The sequence below is a fragment of the Delphinus delphis genome, chromosome 2 (assembly GCF_949987515.2).
Source record: "Delphinus delphis chromosome 2, mDelDel1.2, whole genome shotgun sequence".
Classification (NCBI taxonomy): Eukaryota; Metazoa; Chordata; class Mammalia; order Artiodactyla; family Delphinidae; genus Delphinus; species Delphinus delphis.
The window spans coordinates 50,542,582-50,559,914 of NC_082684.1; the positions used below are offsets into that span (position 1 = coordinate 50,542,582).

Below are 17,333 nucleotides of genomic sequence, written 5' to 3' on the forward strand. Positions count from 1 at the left end.
ATTAGTGATAATTTGGAAATTTGGATCAACAAAAGCAATAAGAATAAAACTATAATTAAGCATTTTATATCATCAGTGTCCGTATTTACTAGGGAAGTATTTTAGAGTGGAGCTGAAAAGAATCTTTTTGTAAGAAATCTTTGAAACAGCAAAATAAGTGATTTGGTAGTAATTTTCACCTTTAGAAGTCAGAATGATTGAGTGAAGATCATTTTTCAAACTTCCTGTGGTTTTTTGTCTCTTTTTCCTTTTAAATTTTCTGTTTCTTAAATCTAGAGGATGAAGGTTTTACTTCCGATGGTAGTCACTTAAATTATTTATATTGCAAATCTTTGATAGCAAGACTTTTATATGTATCTTAAAAAATATCAGATGGCTCTGTGCTCTATATAGAGAGAATTTTGTTTTTTAGAGAATAATTTCTAGACATATAAATGAAAGTTAATGGACCTAGTACTTAAACAGTATCCATTCAGTTCCTTGCTGAGGAAAGGGAACCATTGCTGAATGGTTTTCAGATTGTTCTTGGAATATAAGGAAAATTTGTCATAAAATTTCTAGTGAGGTAGTTTAAGATCATGAAATACACTTAAATTTTTTAAAGTTTTCTGAAGCAATTGTAATTTTTCCATATTCTCACATGATTTTTCCATATTCTCATGTATTCTCATATAAATTTGTATCTGCATAATCTCTGTATAATGCTCCACTTTGAATTCTTCTGTCAAACAAATTAAAACACTGGCGCGGGCTTCCCTGGTGGCGCAGTGGTTGAGAGTCCGCCTGCCGATGCAGGGGACACGGGTTCGTGCCCGGTCCGGGAGGATCCCGCATGCCGCGGAGTGGCTGGGCCCGTGAGCCATGGCCGCTGGGCCTGCGCGTCCGGAGCCTGTGCTCCGCAATGGGAGAGGCCACAACAGTGAGAGGCCCGCGTACCGCAAAAAAAAAAAAAGAAAAGAAAAGAAAAGAAAAACACTGGCGCATCATCCAATCTGAATTATTTATTATAAGATGAATTTTCTTCCATTTTGAGACTGAGCTATGGGAGAAGTTTTTGGTTAAATGAAATAAAGCCAGAGTTGTTAGGATGAATAACGCAATTTGTAATTATAAATCTTATTTCTAAGATCAGTAAGATAGGATATTAACTTTCATGGTTTCTTGATGTTTACTAGAATAGTTGAACTTTACGATGTAAAAAATATCGGTTGAATCTTTGTGTGATGCTGTTTGTAGGAAAGTTTATGGTAGATTGAACTGCTAAAGTTAGCATACTTGATTATGTTGTATAACAAAGACATGCAAGCTTTTAGAAATCTTTAAAACTTAAGAATTTAGTCATTAGAGAATGTGGAGTAATACGTGTTTTTCTCTGTTCATAGTTACTCATAAATAAAATAATTTGTAAGTTTCATGCTTTGCATGTTTTAAACTATTTTGATATATCTGGAAAATGTCCAAATAGTTATCACAGTTGCTTTTTTTTTTTTTTTCCTGATTGTAATGGTAGTAATATCTGTGTTGTATTTACATACGTAGAAAGAGGGCTGGTTTGAAGGATCAGGAGGTATATACATAATTATATAAAATTACAGTTGTTTTTATTAAGTGTATTTAAAATTCTTTTGAGAGTTCATAATATTTGTTGCTGCTTCCTCTAATTATGAGAAAGGGAAAGAATTGACCAATGCAGGTTTAATTTTTCTTTTTGGTTTTTCTTAGCAATTGAAAGCATGTAGTGAAGAGCATGAAGACAGAGAATGTTTGAACCAAGCTATTACTGCTCTTATGAATCTCCAAGGTAGTATGGACCGAATTTACAAGCAGTATTCACCTAGACGCCGACCTGGGTAATTCCAAACTTTTGAAAATATGAATGCTTATGTCTGGTTTTCTAAAGAAGTGTAACTTACAGTTATAGTTGCATTCTTGAAAGTTATAGTTTTGTTTTACATTTTTCTTTTGTCCTTTAGTCTTTTAAAATTGGCATTGTTAAGATATATTTAATAAAATTTTTAAAAGATACATTAAATAATTTTTGTATCATTTATATAAGAAATTTAGTGTTATTTTCATTTTAATTCTTATGGCATTAAGAATGATATATAGAGCCTCTGCTGTTTCTCTTTCACAATAATGAAATTGAGGCATGTATTATTTAGTGGCAAAGTTAGAAGCGAGTAAATGCTGTGTGCAAAATCTAGCGTTTAGTTATTTAATATTTTTGTCACTTGATTTGAGGTAGTTCATACCTAAGGCAATTAAGGTTGCTTAACCATTGAATAAGCTAAATTTATCTGGGTTTTTTGTTGTTGTTGTTGCTGTTTTTTTAGGGATCCTGTTTGCCCTTTTTATAATCGTCAATTAAGAAGCAAGCACCTGGCTATTAAAAAAATGAATGAAATTCAGAAAAACATAGATGGATGGGAAGGCAAAGATATTGGACAGTGTTGTAATGAATTTATTATGGAAGGCCCATTGACAAGAATTGGTGCTAAACACGAACGGCACATTTTTCTCTTTGATGGCTTAATGATTAGCTGCAAACCCAATCATAGCCAGTCACGCCTTCCAGGATACAGTAGTGCAGAATACAGATTAAAAGAAAAATTTGTCATGAGGAAAATACAAATATGTGATAAAGAAGATACTTGTGAGTGCAAACATGCTTTTGAATTAGTATCCAAAGATGAAAACAGCATAATATTTGCTGCTAAGTCTGCTGAAGAGAAAAATAATTGGATGGCAGCACTTATTTCTCTTCATTATCGTAGTACTCTAGATCGAATGCTAGATTCAGTATTACTGAAGGAAGAAAATGAACAACCACTTAGATTACCGAGTCCTGAAGTGTATCGTTTTGTGGTAAAAGACTCTGAGGAAAACATTGTTTTTGAAGACAACTTGCAAAGTAGAAGTGGAATCCCCATTATTAAAGGAGGAACTGTGGTGAAATTAATTGAAAGGTTAACATATCACATGTATGCAGGTATGTAAGGAAGGAACCCCTCCAAAATATGGTACTTTGAATTAATTAATCTGAATAAATTGAATATGCAACCTGTTTTATGCACTATCTTTTCAGATCCCAATTTTGTTCGCACTTTTCTTACTACGTATCGTTCATTTTGTAAACCACAGGAATTGCTAAGCTTACTGATTGAACGGTAAGAAAAATATTTCATTTATATTTAAATTTTTTTTAAAGTTAACTGTTTTGTACCTTGCAAAGTGCTAGGTATCTAGTATGTCCTCAGGTAGTTTTTGAACATAATTTATTTGACATTAAATTTGCAGTATTACTATTCTCTTCAAGCAGCATACTTACTGAAATCCCTGTTTATAACAGATCTTTTCAGATCTTAGCAATATTTATAGTGGTAATCAGAAAGACCCATTTTTACAGGATAAAAAAACTATGAATTTTAATGAAATTTTTTCTATTCAATAAAACAATACTTCCTTGAAAGAGACTTTTTACTTCTGAAACAAACTTTTTACCGTGGAAAATTTTAAAACATAAACGAGTAAGTAGAATATAATAAGCCCCATTTATCAATCATCCAACTTCAATAATTATCAACTCATGTTTCATCTGTTTCCATACTGACTTGAACACCCTAATTCCAGGATTATTTTGAAGTAAATCCTTGGCAACATATTTCATCTGTAAATATTCCCATTTTGTATTTCTAAAAGATAAGTGTCCTTATTAAAACCATAATACAGTATCATTATTAGACCTAAAAAAATTAAAATTTCCTTTATTATGATTAATTTTTTAAAATTAAGTTTTGGATTGACTTTTTTTTACTGAGTATGTTAGTGGTACTTTAAATGCTTTATAGGTTGAATGATAGTATATGGACTTCAAAATAATTTTTGTTTTACATTTTCAAACTTAACTACCAGAATTTTATCTGGACCTCTATCATTATGTTGTTCCATGAAACTAAGTATAGCAGACTGAGTTAGTATAATGTGCTATGAAGATTTACTTAGCTGCCTTTCCATGTCCAAAATAAGGAAAGCACGTGTTAGACATATTTTAGCTATATTTCCTATGGTTGGGGAAGGTTTTTTTTTTTTAACTTTGATTTTTTTACCTTATCCACTTAGTTATGTTTTTTAAATAATATTTAAAATTCAGAGTGGGACTTCTCTTTGGATTTATGTTCACTTATTTTAGGAAATTTACTTTCATTTTAATAAATTAAATATTAAGGACAGATTATTAGATAAGGTATCTCTGTTATGTTCTTTAAAGAGGTCATACTCTTCATAGATTCTTTTCTTGGATCTTTTCCACTGACCTTTCGTATGTTGGTCAATGCTAGTTATTAAACTTTTTTTTGATAAAAGTAAGAATATAAGTATTTAGTACTATAGACAAAGGGCAGTTTTTTGTAGTATGTAATACTTCAAGAGAAGTTTATCAGTAATTGCACTTTTCACATAAATGGTAGTAAAGAAGGTTGGTTAGTTAAAATATTTTTTCTGCTGTATTTGAAATCTTTCTCATTTCTGTATGAACAACAAAAAATTTCTCTCATTTTGCTTTTCTTCTTAGATTTGAAATTCCAGAGCCAGAACCTACTGAAGCAGATAAATTGGCAGTAGAGAAAGGCGAGCAGCCAATCAGTGCAGACCTTAAAAGGTTTCGCAAGGAATACGTCCAACCAGTACAACTTAGGTTTGGCCTGAATATTATATTTTTTTATGTGCCATTCAATTTTCAATACATAGTTAGCACAAAAGTTTTTACCTCTTAATTCAGATGTAGGTATTATTAATTTCATAGCAGTTTAAATTAAACTTCCAAAGTTCTTTTTATGTGCAGCTACTCTTAATTCCCTGAAGAAATTTAATTATTAAAATATACTGTGTTATATGCATCAGATATCTCTAGCATGTGATATGTTATGCTTGCAGATCAGGGTACCTAATAAATAAAAACTATAAAATTTCATATGAAAATTTCATTTGCCTATTGTCAATCCCCCCTCCCCCTTTTTGTTTTCGTTGTCTCATTGTGATCATTTAGTAATTCTGGGCTTTTTTACCATTTATAATATTTATGAAAGTTCTAGTTCTTTCCTCACTCTTTTCCCACAAGATACATAGACATTTGTTACTTATCTAAAAAGTGTCATTTCAGTAATTTATTTTTTTCATGCTTTTTCTTTTTAAAAAAATTTTTACTGAAATATAGTTGATTTACAATCTTGTGTTAGTTTCAGGTGTACAGCAAAGTGATTCAGTTTTATATATATATATTTTTTTCTTTTTTAGATTCTTTTCTATTATAGGTTATTACAAGATAGTGAGTATAGTTCCCTGTGCTATACAGTAGGTCCTTACTGGTTATCGGTTTAATAATTTCTAAAAATGTATCTGATAATAACATCTGCTGGTTGTTAGGTTACTCTGTGTGCCTAAGTGCTTTATCTTTTTTATCTCATCCTCACAACACAATTACTATTTCCACTTTGTTTAAGAGAAAATTGAAACTTAACAGGATAAAGTAGTTTGAGATAGGTCATATGAAGGGAGTGACAGGAGAGGATCCATATCTGACTTTGTAAACCAGTGCTTGTTTGTTTGTTTCAGTGTTCACTGAGCATTGAAAATTGGAAGCTCCTTTGATTAGGCTTATTTATAGTCCAAGTGAAAACCAAAGTATTATCTACCTTTTTCCATGGGAAAACTGAGATATCTTATTAATTGTATATGATCTAAATATTTTTTCCCTGTAAATGTTAAGTTTCCTTGATTAATATTAATGAATAAATTGACATTTTGAAACTGAGTATATTAACTGCTTATTTTTCAGGATGATTGCCACAAATAAATGCAGTTTTAGAGGAATGATAGTGCTCCCAACTATATGTCTGTCAGCCAAAACTTTTAATATGTCATTCTTTGCCTAAGAAGATGAGCTTATTTACCCCTGAACCATAAAGAAGTAATTAACTTTTTTCTACTAGCTGTGATGCATTTGTACTAATCCACACTCAAATTAAGCCCCTTGACATGAGGCACACATTTATGAGGTTGCTATATTAGAGCAGAATATAATATTAGACTCTCAGTCATATATGTTCTTTAAGTATTTATTTCTAAGCATTTTCTGTGTTCTCAGTCCTATACTTGTAACTATAGTGAATACAGAAATAGCATAGAGGAACTTCCCTGGTGGTGCAGTGGTTAAGACTCCATGCCACCATCACAGGGGGCACAGGTTCGATCCCTGGTTTGGGAACTAAGATCCTGCATGCTGCGCTGCGCTGCCAAATAAAAAAACAGAGCATAGAATATCCTCTTTGCCACTGTGATATTACAGTTTTATTGGGGAAAAGGGATACATGAAACAGTTGTATATTATTCTACTTTAAATGTCAAGTGTTTAAGTGGCTTAGAAAGATACAGCCTCATAAAATTTCAGGAAAATTAGGGAAAGCATTTTGGAAGAGGTAAAATCTGAAATTGCTCCCAAAGGATATGTAGGATTTAGATAGATAGGCAGAAAGGTGATTGTTGGTATTCAGAGTCGTGAGAAATAGTATGAACAAATGCAGGAAGGCAGAAATGAGGGTAGTGTGCAGAGGAAATAGGTAAGGAAAATGACTCAAGAGGAATGAATTGTATTGCAGGTAGTAGTAGATGAGATTACTACATGGAATGGGCGGAGTTGTCAGTGGCCTTGAAATCCATGCCAAGTTATTAAACTTGGCCTATGAGCATTAAAGGATTTTTAGCAATAATAGTAATTTTTATAATGATAGTAACTTTTTCCAACATTGTATTACAAAATTTTTACATAACGCAAAGGTGAAAGAATTTTACAGTGAGCTGTACCACCTAGGACTCTACCACCTAGGTCTACTGTTAGCAGTTTACTATCCTTACTTTATCACAGATCTATGGATTTATCATCCTTCTCTTGGTCCATTAATCATCTAATTTGGGGGACATATTTCAAAGTACATTTCTCTTTAAATACTTCAGTTTGTATATAATTAACAGTTCAGTATTTGTTTATTCTGTTGTTGTAAAATGTGTATATAATGAAACACACACATCTTAAGTGTACTTTGAATTTTTAACAAATACATCTCTATAATCCACACTCCTGTCAAGGTGTATAAGATGTTACTTTCACCCGGCAAAGTTCCCTAATGCCCATTCTAATCAATTTTTGTTCTCATTGCCCAAAGCAGCTTTCAATTTCCTATATAGATTACTTTTACCTGTTTTATACTTTCATGTAAATGGATTTGTGTATTATATACTCTTTTGTGTCTGACTTCTTTCACTCAACATGCTTTTGAGCATGTTGTTGCTTATATCAGTGTTCTATTTTATTGCTGAGGTGGTATTCTATTATATGAATATACCACAATTTTTTTATTCACTTTCCCACTGAAGGACACCTGGGTTCTTTCAGTTTTTGATTATTATGATTAAAGCTGCTATGAAGTTTATAAGTCTTTCGTGAACATGTTTTTTCATATATCTTTTGTAAATAATTCAAAGTGGGAGACTGGGTCATAGGGTAGGTGTGTGCTTAATTTTAAAAGAAACTGCCAAATCTTTTCCCAAAGTAATTGTACAATATTATACTCTCACCAACAATTTATGAGAGTTCCAGTTGTTCCTTATCCTTACCAGTATTTAGTGATGTCAGTGTTCATACCTTAGCCAAACAGGTGGGGTATAGTGATGGTATCTCTTTATGATTTTAACTAGTATCTTTTCAATGATGCAATGTTGAGAACTTTTTATTGTCTGTTATTGGCTATTCGTATTTATCTGGTCAAGACTCTTTTAAAATCTTCTGCCTATTTTTTATTGAGTTGTCTTTTCATTATGGAGTTGTAGTAGTGTATTGAGTAGGATTGGATGCCAGTCTTTTGTCAGATAAATGTTTTACACATACTTTCTCCCCGTCTTTGGATTATCTTAACTTTTCTTAATTTTGGTGAAATCTAGTGATGAGATTTTTTTTTCTTTTACATGATAATAATTTTTAAATTACATTGGATTCTGTAGAAACTAGGAAGTAGAAAGGATGGAAGCAGAGTTATTTGAAAACTAGTGTTAGCCTAGAAGCTATCAATTTTGTGATCATTTGAAACACTCGCTAAGCCACTGAGCCAACCAGGCACTTAAGGTTGTTTTATTACAGATACCATTAGTAATTTAAAATAGTTTCTTAGTCTGGGAAAAAAACTACTGTCTGACAGTTGCTGCGGTCGCGGGCAGTGGGTGGGAAGATAAACTAGAAATATTCATTGAAATAATGAAGGAAAAATGCTAATGTAATTAATATACAGTATCTGTATCTTCGTGATGGAGAATGGAATGTTTTATTTGTATAGATTGCTTAAATCTCTATTACTTAAATCTCTGTAAGTAATTATTTTTGAGGTACTGTAAAACAAAATAGCTCTCTGTCAGAAATATTTTTGTCTTTTGAAATAAAAGAATGTGAACCTACCTGTAAATTACATAGAAATTTGATGATAGCACTTGAATTTAGAACCAGATACACTACATCTTAGTTGGTTTTCCATTTTATGTGGAAAATATAATTGAAGAACTTAAAAGTTGCTTTTGTATTGGACAGAGTATGAATTTTCTACATATAAATAAAGAAAAAGTACTTTTCCAGAACATAAATGGATAAGTATAGAAGCCACGATTTTTATGCTTATAAATTTTTTAAAGTATAATTTTTGAATAATAAACAGTTCATATTACTGAAGCACTTAAGGTATTAGTTAAATAGAAATTAGAGACTCTTTTGAGTGTTATATTGGCCCTAGTATATAGAAGTATCACCATGGCATTAGAGAAGTGAAAGAAGTATAATTGAATGCTTGGGTTTCACTAAAATGTGTTTCTTTTCATTTTGTCAGGATCTTAAATGTGTTTCGGCACTGGGTTGAACACCATTTTTATGACTTTGAAAGAGACTTGGAGTTGCTTGAAAGACTAGAATCCTTCATTTCAAGTGTAAGAGGTATATTATTTGAAGATTTGATTGGATCTTCTGTCTCATATGAGTTTTTTTTTTAATTTATGACTTTCAATTTAAGAAGCTAAACTATTTTTCATTTTTAAAAGGCAGAAATAACATTTGGAATAATTTTTATAGATTCTAAGGAGCTCACATGTGTTTAGAACCACCTGAAGTGTTAAAATCTTGCCTTTTGAAGTTTTTTAGGAGAATCTTTTTTTTTTTTTTTTTTGCGGTACGCGGGCCTCTCACTTCTGCGGCCTCTCCCGTTGCGGAGCACAGGCTCCGGACGCGCAGGCCCAGTGGCCGTGGCTCACGGGCCCAGCCGCTCCGCGGTACGTGGGATCTTCCCAGACCGGGGCACGAACCCACGCCCCCTGCATCGGCAGGCGGACTCTCAACCACTGCGCCACCAGGGAAGCCCTAGGAGAATCTTTTTTTTTTTAAGAAGTCAGAAGTCCTCTTTAGTAAATTTAAGCCCTTTAATGTTATCTCATTTCATGGTTGCCATTCCTTTAAATAATTAAATGTTTGTGTAATTTAATTTGTTTTCTTCTCCTCCTTAATCTTATTCTTCAGTTTTGAATGGTTAACAGATTCTTAAATAATATTTACTTCCCCTGGAAAAGTTTTTGGTGTATTTTTGACACCTGAAAGATAGGAGTTTCCTACCTGAAGTTTCAGAACACAGCCCATGAAATGAAACTCTAGGTGGTGAATATTAAACAAATGTACATATCAAATGTATGCTGTTGAATCAAGAAAATTCATGTTTTCTCTGATAGTATAAGGCATTAATTAAGAATACCATAATTAAGTCTAGCTTCTTTCATCTCCTGCTTGTTCTTCAAGGCAAATTTTACTTTAAATAGAGAATGTGATTCCTTTGTTTCAGTTTTGAGATGTTTAAAACACAATTTTATCATGTGTGCTTTAAAATTGTTTATAGTACTAAGTTAATTTTTAACTTAATGTTCTTAATGAAGACACTAGAGTATATGTGATCTAAGAAGCTTCGAAAATACACACACATATTAGAAGAAAGCAAGTAAATGATTTTGTTTAAAGGCCTTTCCTATACAAGTTATACCTCAAGATAACTAAATAGTTGATGAGGGAAAGTTTTTAAAGAAGCATTGCAACTAATAAGTGAAGAAGGAATGATAGAATGAGAATATTACCATTTCTCAACTCCTAGTAACATAAAAAGAGAGACATTATATGCCTCTTATCAGAAATAGTCTTGCAAGTATTCATGTCGAAAGTTTATCCTGGACCAGATCAAATCTGTATGTGTTGATTTACAGAAGATAGAGGGACAGAGAAACATGGCAAATGATACCACAGAGATGGAATTGGCAAAATTCAGACTTGGAAAACTCCACAAGTGATTGAATTTCAACAAATAAATTGCAAGCAAAAATGAGAGATGAAAGGGGAACCTGTAGATGAAAGGAGACTTGACACATACTGACTCAATGCAATATGTAGATCTTGTTCAGATCCTATTTCATACAAACTAACTGTAATAAAACATGAGATGATCAGGGAAATGTGAATACTAACTAGATATTTGATGATATTAAGAAGATATTGTCATTTTTATACGTGATGATGGTATTATGGTTATTTTAAAGTTTTTAACTTTTAGATAATACTTAAATATGAATGAAATTATATGATATCTTAGATTTGCTTTGAAATAACATAAGGAGTAGAGGGCGGACATGAGTGGGGTTTCATGAAGGTGCATGAAAGTTACAGATTATACGAAGATTTGCAGTTATATCTGTCAAGTAAAGGGCATTTTTGTTTGTGTTCTTTTTCTAGGGAAAGCTATGAAGAAATGGGTAGAGTCAATTGCTAAGATCATCAAGAGGAAGAAACAAGCTCAGGCAAATGGAATAAGCCATAATATTACCTTTGAAAGTCCACCTCCACCAATTGAATGGCATATCAGCAGACCAGGACAGTTTGAAACATTTGATCTCATGACACTTCATCCAATAGAAATTGCACGTCAGCTGACACTTTTGGAATCTGATCTCTACAGGTAGACAATTAACATTAATTCGCTGCTCTGTTTTCAAAAACTTTGAACAGTTCCATCTATTTTCAGAACATTTTGAAAATTATTCATGTGTGCTTAAAAATACTTCATCTATTCTTGTGGGCTGGGAAGAAAGTGCATAGGACAGTTTTTAACTATAGTCTGTTCTGCAGGTGAAAGTCATAAATTATTGCTCTTCAGGCCTAGATTAGGTCCTAGCAATCCTTCACAAGAGGAGTGGCAGAGAGAAGACTAATGCAGTACAATAGCAACCACTTTATAGACAGTCACCCAGCTCCTATTCCTAATACTTTCTCATGGCTTTAGTTTGAGTTGGTTCCGTTAAGACAGTATGGATGCTAGGCTCTGGGCAGCTAAGTAAATAGAATATTGAGTGAGATAAGCTTTCTTCTTTTTTTTTCAAATATGTAATCAAAAGGTTTTTTTCAATATGTAATCAAAATTGTAATGTGGGGCTTGACTGGGTTGGGTTTGCAAGGCAAATGAGTAACAAAATTCTTAGAAGAGTAAAGATTTCTTCACTTCTTTTAAGGAGTCTCAAATACTTTAGGTATTTGAGGTCAATATTCACTTTAAAGAAAAGTATATTTTTGAAGTAGTGTGATGATGAACCATACTTAAAACTTCTGAGCCATTTTCTTTTGTTTATAAGGATCACTAGAAATATGCTTGACTATTTTTAGCTGTATCCCATCATTTGTCTTTATATATAAAGCAGTTCCTGCCTCTGTATCGACACAGATCACTCATTTACAACCTAATCTTTTAGCTTCATGGCTTTATCACTTCCAATGCCATTCTTTACTCCAAATCAGACATTTCCTATGGTCATATTCTGAATCTTGTCATCACTCCAAATTTTATTCCAGAATTACTAACTCACACATCTCATACCTTCCTAACCACAGTTTTTTCTCTTTTCAACTTGCTTTATCAACTTATTCCTCTGTCATTTTTTTTAAAACCACTGTCCTTCCCAGTACATTAGCCTCTTTCTGTCCTATCTCCTACCTCATAATTTAAGCTTTCTTCTTTCATTTACAACCCAGGCTCCTGTGAAGAGTAGAGGCCTTGCAAAAAAAAAAAAACCAAAAAAACAGAGTACAGGCCTTACAGGTAGTCGCCACCTGCCAGCCCCATCCAGAAAATAAACCCCTACCACTATCATTCCATCAAAAACTTTTCTGCATTCAGAAGCCGATTTTAAAATACAAACACCCTTAAGAAGTTATCCTGATTAGCAGCCATTGTTTTTTTTAAAACTGGGATTACACAGGGAAAAGCAAGAATATATAAAGTTTAGTGTAAATGGAGAATGTGGGAAAGCACCAGATATAAAACTTCACCTTCTTTAGAGTTGGGTTTCTGATTTGCCCTGACTGTGCTGTTCAGAATTTAGCACACCCATCAGAGTTTGTTACCATCTCATTCAGAGTGTCATGTTATATTTTAAGTAATTTGGAGTTCAGGTGGTTTTTGTTGATATTGTAGGATTTTTTTTGTAGGAAAACACAGTTTTTTAAATTGAAGTATAGTTGATATACAATATTATATTAGTTTCAGGTGTACACTATAGTGATTCAATATTTTTGTGGCTATTCTATTTAAAGTTACTATAAAATATTGGCTGTATTACCTGTGCTAAATATCTTTGTAGTTTATTTATTTTATACATAGTACTTTGTTACCTCTTAATTCCCTCCCCCTATTTTGCCCCTCCCCCTTCTCTCTCCCTACTGGTAACCACTAGTTTGTTCTCTATATCTGAGTCTGTTTGTTTGTTATATTCATTTGTTTGTTATATTTTTAGATTCCATATATAAGTGATAACATACAGTATTTGTCTTTCTTTGTCTGACTTCTTTCACTTAGCATAATATCCTCTAGGTTCATCCATGTTGTTGTAAATGGCAGAATTTCATTCTTTTTTATGGCTGAGTAATATTTGTGTGTGTGTGTGTGTGTGTGTGTGTGTGTCTCACAAATTCTTTATCCATTCATCTATTGATGTGCACTTAAGTTGCTTCTTTACTGTGGGATTTGTGATAGGTGGGAATGAAGGGACTTATTCCTTAGATAAAGCAAACAGTACAGAATCAGGTTTTTCCTTATAGTGTCACATGAATGGACATCAGGAATAAGGGAGCACTTAGCTCTATGTGGACCTACTTTCAGAACATAGAAATACCTTTGTTAAGTGATATGTGTATTATGGAAGAAGGGTACCATATGTAAAATACTGACACTCTTTGTAAACTAATTTCTGGTGAAATAATAGAACCACTTAAGAAAACTTACTTCCAAGACTGTTCAGAGTACCCATTTACACTCAAATCTACTGAACTTTTTAATTATTATAATAGCCAAGTCTGTAGGACAGTGATGGCAATGCCAATGGTCAATTTTTTAAAAATTATGTAATCCTGAATCACTGTATACAGTGATTTAATCTGCTCTTCCATCTGATTTTTTATTAAGTATTTCAGGTATTAAAAAAATATAGAAGATAATACAATGCGGGTGCATCAGCAACAAAAGCATTACAAATAAAATTGAAACCCTTTGTGTAATTCTGTCTAATCCCATTTCTCTTCTTTCTTCTAAAGGATAACCACTATCTTGTATTTGATATTTACTATTCCTATGTATGTCTGTATAACTTATACACATACACACATTCATAAACAATATGTAGCATTATTTTGCACATTTTAAGGTTGTTTATACTGATATATCATTCCGTGACTTGTTTTTTACTTAAATTGATTCTAGCATTTGTTGCTGAGTATAGCTCTAGTTTGCTTATTTTAATTGCTATATTGTATTCCATTGTATGAATACTCCACAGTTTATCCAGTCTCTTGATGAGGAGCCTTTAGGTTGTTTGGGATTTTTCACTCTTGGAAACAATGCTTGACTGAACATTCTTAAAAATGTTTTCTTATAAACTGGTGTATCTAGAATGTATACCTAGGTGTACAATTGCTGGGTGATCTAGTATGTATATTTTCAGTATTATGAGATACTGCCAAATTATTTTACAAAAGTATCAAATTTTACTTGCACATCAGTAATGGAGAGTTCCCTTTTTATCCACATTTTTACCCATTTGGTATTACACTTCTGTTAGTGTGATAGGAATAAAATGGGATTTCCTTGTGGTTTAATGTTCTTTTCCCTGAGTAAGAGTTAAAGTATTTTTTCATGTTCGTTGGCTATTCAGTTCTGTTTCTCTGTGAATTACCTGCTTCTATGTTTGTTCCTTTATCTTTTAGACTTGTCTTTTTCTTATTAAGTTTTAGGAGACCTTTAAATAATTTTGATACTAATCCTTTGTAGGTTAAGTGCATTGATTTTTGCTTCCACAGGAAAGTTCAACCTTCTGAACTTGTAGGGAGTGTATGGACCAAAGAAGATAAAGAAATAAATTCTCCAAATTTATTAAAAATGATTCGCCACACCACAAATCTCACTCTCTGGTTTGAAAAGTAAGTTTTTATTTACTTTGTCTTACTACTTCTTAATGTTATACTTCTATAATATTAAGTCATATATAAGCAAAAATTGTGGCTGAAAATATATTTCTTCTTTTCTATGTGGAACAAGGAACTTGCTTTCTAAGCCATGATTTTCTGTTTTCTTTTTTTTTTTTTTTTTGGTTAGGTGCATTGTGGAAGCAGAAAATTTTGAGGAACGGGTGGCAGTACTAAGTAGAATAATAGAAATTCTGCAAGTTTTTCAAGATTTGAATAATTTCAATGGTGTATTAGAGATCGTCAGTGCAGTAAATTCAGTATCAGTCTATAGACTAGATCATACCTTTGAGGTAAGTTTTAGGCTTAAATAGTTTATCCTTTTGTGGGGAGATAAAATTAATGTGAAAGAGATTCCTTCTACCACTGATCTTTTTGAGTAAATCCTTTATAAATCCATCTTACTCCTTAAACACAGTGATATCACAATATTAGAAAATACATCAATATAAGTGAGCCTAGAATTCATCAAAGAATATGAATTTTGGGGCTTCCCTGGTGGCGCAGCGGTTGCGAGTCCGCCTGCCGATGCAGGGGACACGGGTTCGTGCCCCGGTCCGGGAAGATCCCACATGCCGCGGAGTGGCTGGGCCCGTGAGCCGCGGCCGCTGAGCCCGCATGTCCGGAGCCTGTGCTCCACAACAGGAGAGGCTGCGGCAGTGAGAGGCCCGCGTACCGCAAAAAAAAAAAAAAGAATATGAATTTTGTGACTGTTTAATATGCTTACCTAAATGTAATGAAGTTCCAAATGGATTTTTTCAGTGGTAAATTGATTGTTTCAAATAAATGACAAAGAATTTTAAATATAAATGTACAAATTACTTTAATCGCCTGTAGTATATAGTCAAAGAAAGAGTAACATGGAGAAAATGCTTTGTAGAACTTAGTTTTTTTTAAATTATAAAATTGTGTATGTTTAGTGTTTATCATTGAAAATTCAGAAGATATAGAAAGTATAGAAAAGTTAGAGACTCAGCCACGCAAATATATTTGCCTTTGGGAATGTGAACTTTTACAATGTTACTAGAAAGTAATCTGGCAGTATATGTTAAAATACAGATACTTTTGGACCCAGAAATAAAAGCAGTGGACTATAAAGTTAAGGTACAAAGATCTAGTTTCTGCAGCAGTAATTGTAGTCGCAGAAAACTAGAAACAACCTGTGTCCATCAGTAGGAGAATGATTGAGTATGTTATCCTATACCTATGGCGTAGAATATTGGTTAGCTACAGAAAAAAAGTGAATAGAATCTGCGTATATTGTCTTGGAAGAATAGTTGTGACATTTAGGGGAAAATCCATTTTAAAAATCTTTAGAAAAATTAATATGATTTCATTTTGATGGAACAAAACAGAACAAACTGTAAACGTGTAAGTGAGCTGCACAAGCATTGAGAAGAGTGTGGAAGGATACATACTCTTCTTTTCACATCGGTTCTTACCATGGGTTGTGATTAGAGGGGAATGGAGGGTTAGACTGATTTCATGTGTGTGTTTTTCTGTTTGGGTGTTTGCATGTTATTGATTTGTATGGACTTATTTATATTAAAGATATTAATAGTCAAATATTGCCAAATAATCTATCTAATGGACTAATAATTTCAGTTCTCATTTTGAAAACTCTGAAGGAGTGTATTCATTTTGAGACGTTAAGCTTTAGTTTCTTAAAGTGTTGAATATTTATATTCAACAATATTTATAAAAATAGGTATATGGTATAAAGAATAAAAATACAAAGAATACCTGTTTACCTGGCCTCCAGTTTAAGAACCCCTCCCAATCCATCTCCTTCCTTGCCCCTTCAGAGCCAGCTACTATGCTGAATCTTGTGCTTATCATTCTCTTGCTTTTTTCTATAATTTTACTATTTGTATCTCTAAACAGTGTTGTTTCATTTTGCATGTTTCTTAATTATATATGAATATAATTCTTCTAAGACTTTTTCTACTCAACATATTATATTCCTAAAATTCATCCATATTGTTTCTTTTAACTATAGTTCATTCTTTTTTTATAGCTGTAACATATTATAGAAATAACTTTACCAAAATTTATTTCTTTATTTGCTTATTTATTTATTTATTTGTTAGTTAGTTAGCTGATGGTCATTTGGATTGTTTCTAGTGTGGCACTATTATCAGTAATATTGCCATAAACATTTTCTGCATCTATCCTGGTGCTTACATGCACAAATTTCTCTTAAGTTGTATACCTAGGAGTAGAATTATTGGATGATAGAATAGATAAAATAAATAATGCCCAATTGTTTTCTCAAGTATTAATCGTACCAGTTTATACTCCCACCAGAAGCTTGAGTTCTGGTTGTTCCACATTCTCGCTAACACTTGATATTGTCAGTTCTCTTTATTTTTCTAGTCTTGTGGTGTGGGTTTATAATTCCCTAATTTCTAATGAGTTTGAACCTCTTTTAAGATGTTTTATTGGCTCTTTGTATTGTGGAAATTTTTCACTTTTTTGGTTGAGTTTTTCTAATGAATTTGTATGAGTTCTCTCATATACTGGATTTTAATCCTTTGTCAGTTATGTGTGTTGTAAATATCTTTTTCCAGATTGAAGCTATTTTCACCATTTTTTATGATGTCTTTTGATGAACAAAAATTCTTAATGTCACATTTACTTAATTTGTGCTTTTTGGTGTCTTGTATAATAGATCCTCCTCTGTTACCTTAATGTTTTATCTTTCTCA

General features: G+C 32.5%; 1 protein-coding gene across 1 annotated transcript in view; it reads left to right on the forward strand.

The window, feature by feature from the left end:
- SOS2 (SOS Ras/Rho guanine nucleotide exchange factor 2) overlaps positions 1-17,333 on the forward strand; it is a 99,697-nt gene that overhangs the window by 64,187 nt on the left and 18,177 nt on the right. Inside the window, exons 9-16 of the mRNA XM_060004596.1 lie at positions 1,723-1,850; positions 2,334-2,989; positions 3,086-3,167; positions 4,571-4,693; positions 8,922-9,025; positions 10,853-11,075; positions 14,462-14,581; positions 14,757-14,919. Of these exons, the coding sequence (XP_059860579.1) occupies positions 1,723-1,850; positions 2,334-2,989; positions 3,086-3,167; positions 4,571-4,693; positions 8,922-9,025; positions 10,853-11,075; positions 14,462-14,581; positions 14,757-14,919 (1,599 nt within the window). The remainder of the gene's footprint in view (positions 1-1,722; positions 1,851-2,333; positions 2,990-3,085; positions 3,168-4,570; positions 4,694-8,921; positions 9,026-10,852; positions 11,076-14,461; positions 14,582-14,756; positions 14,920-17,333) is intronic.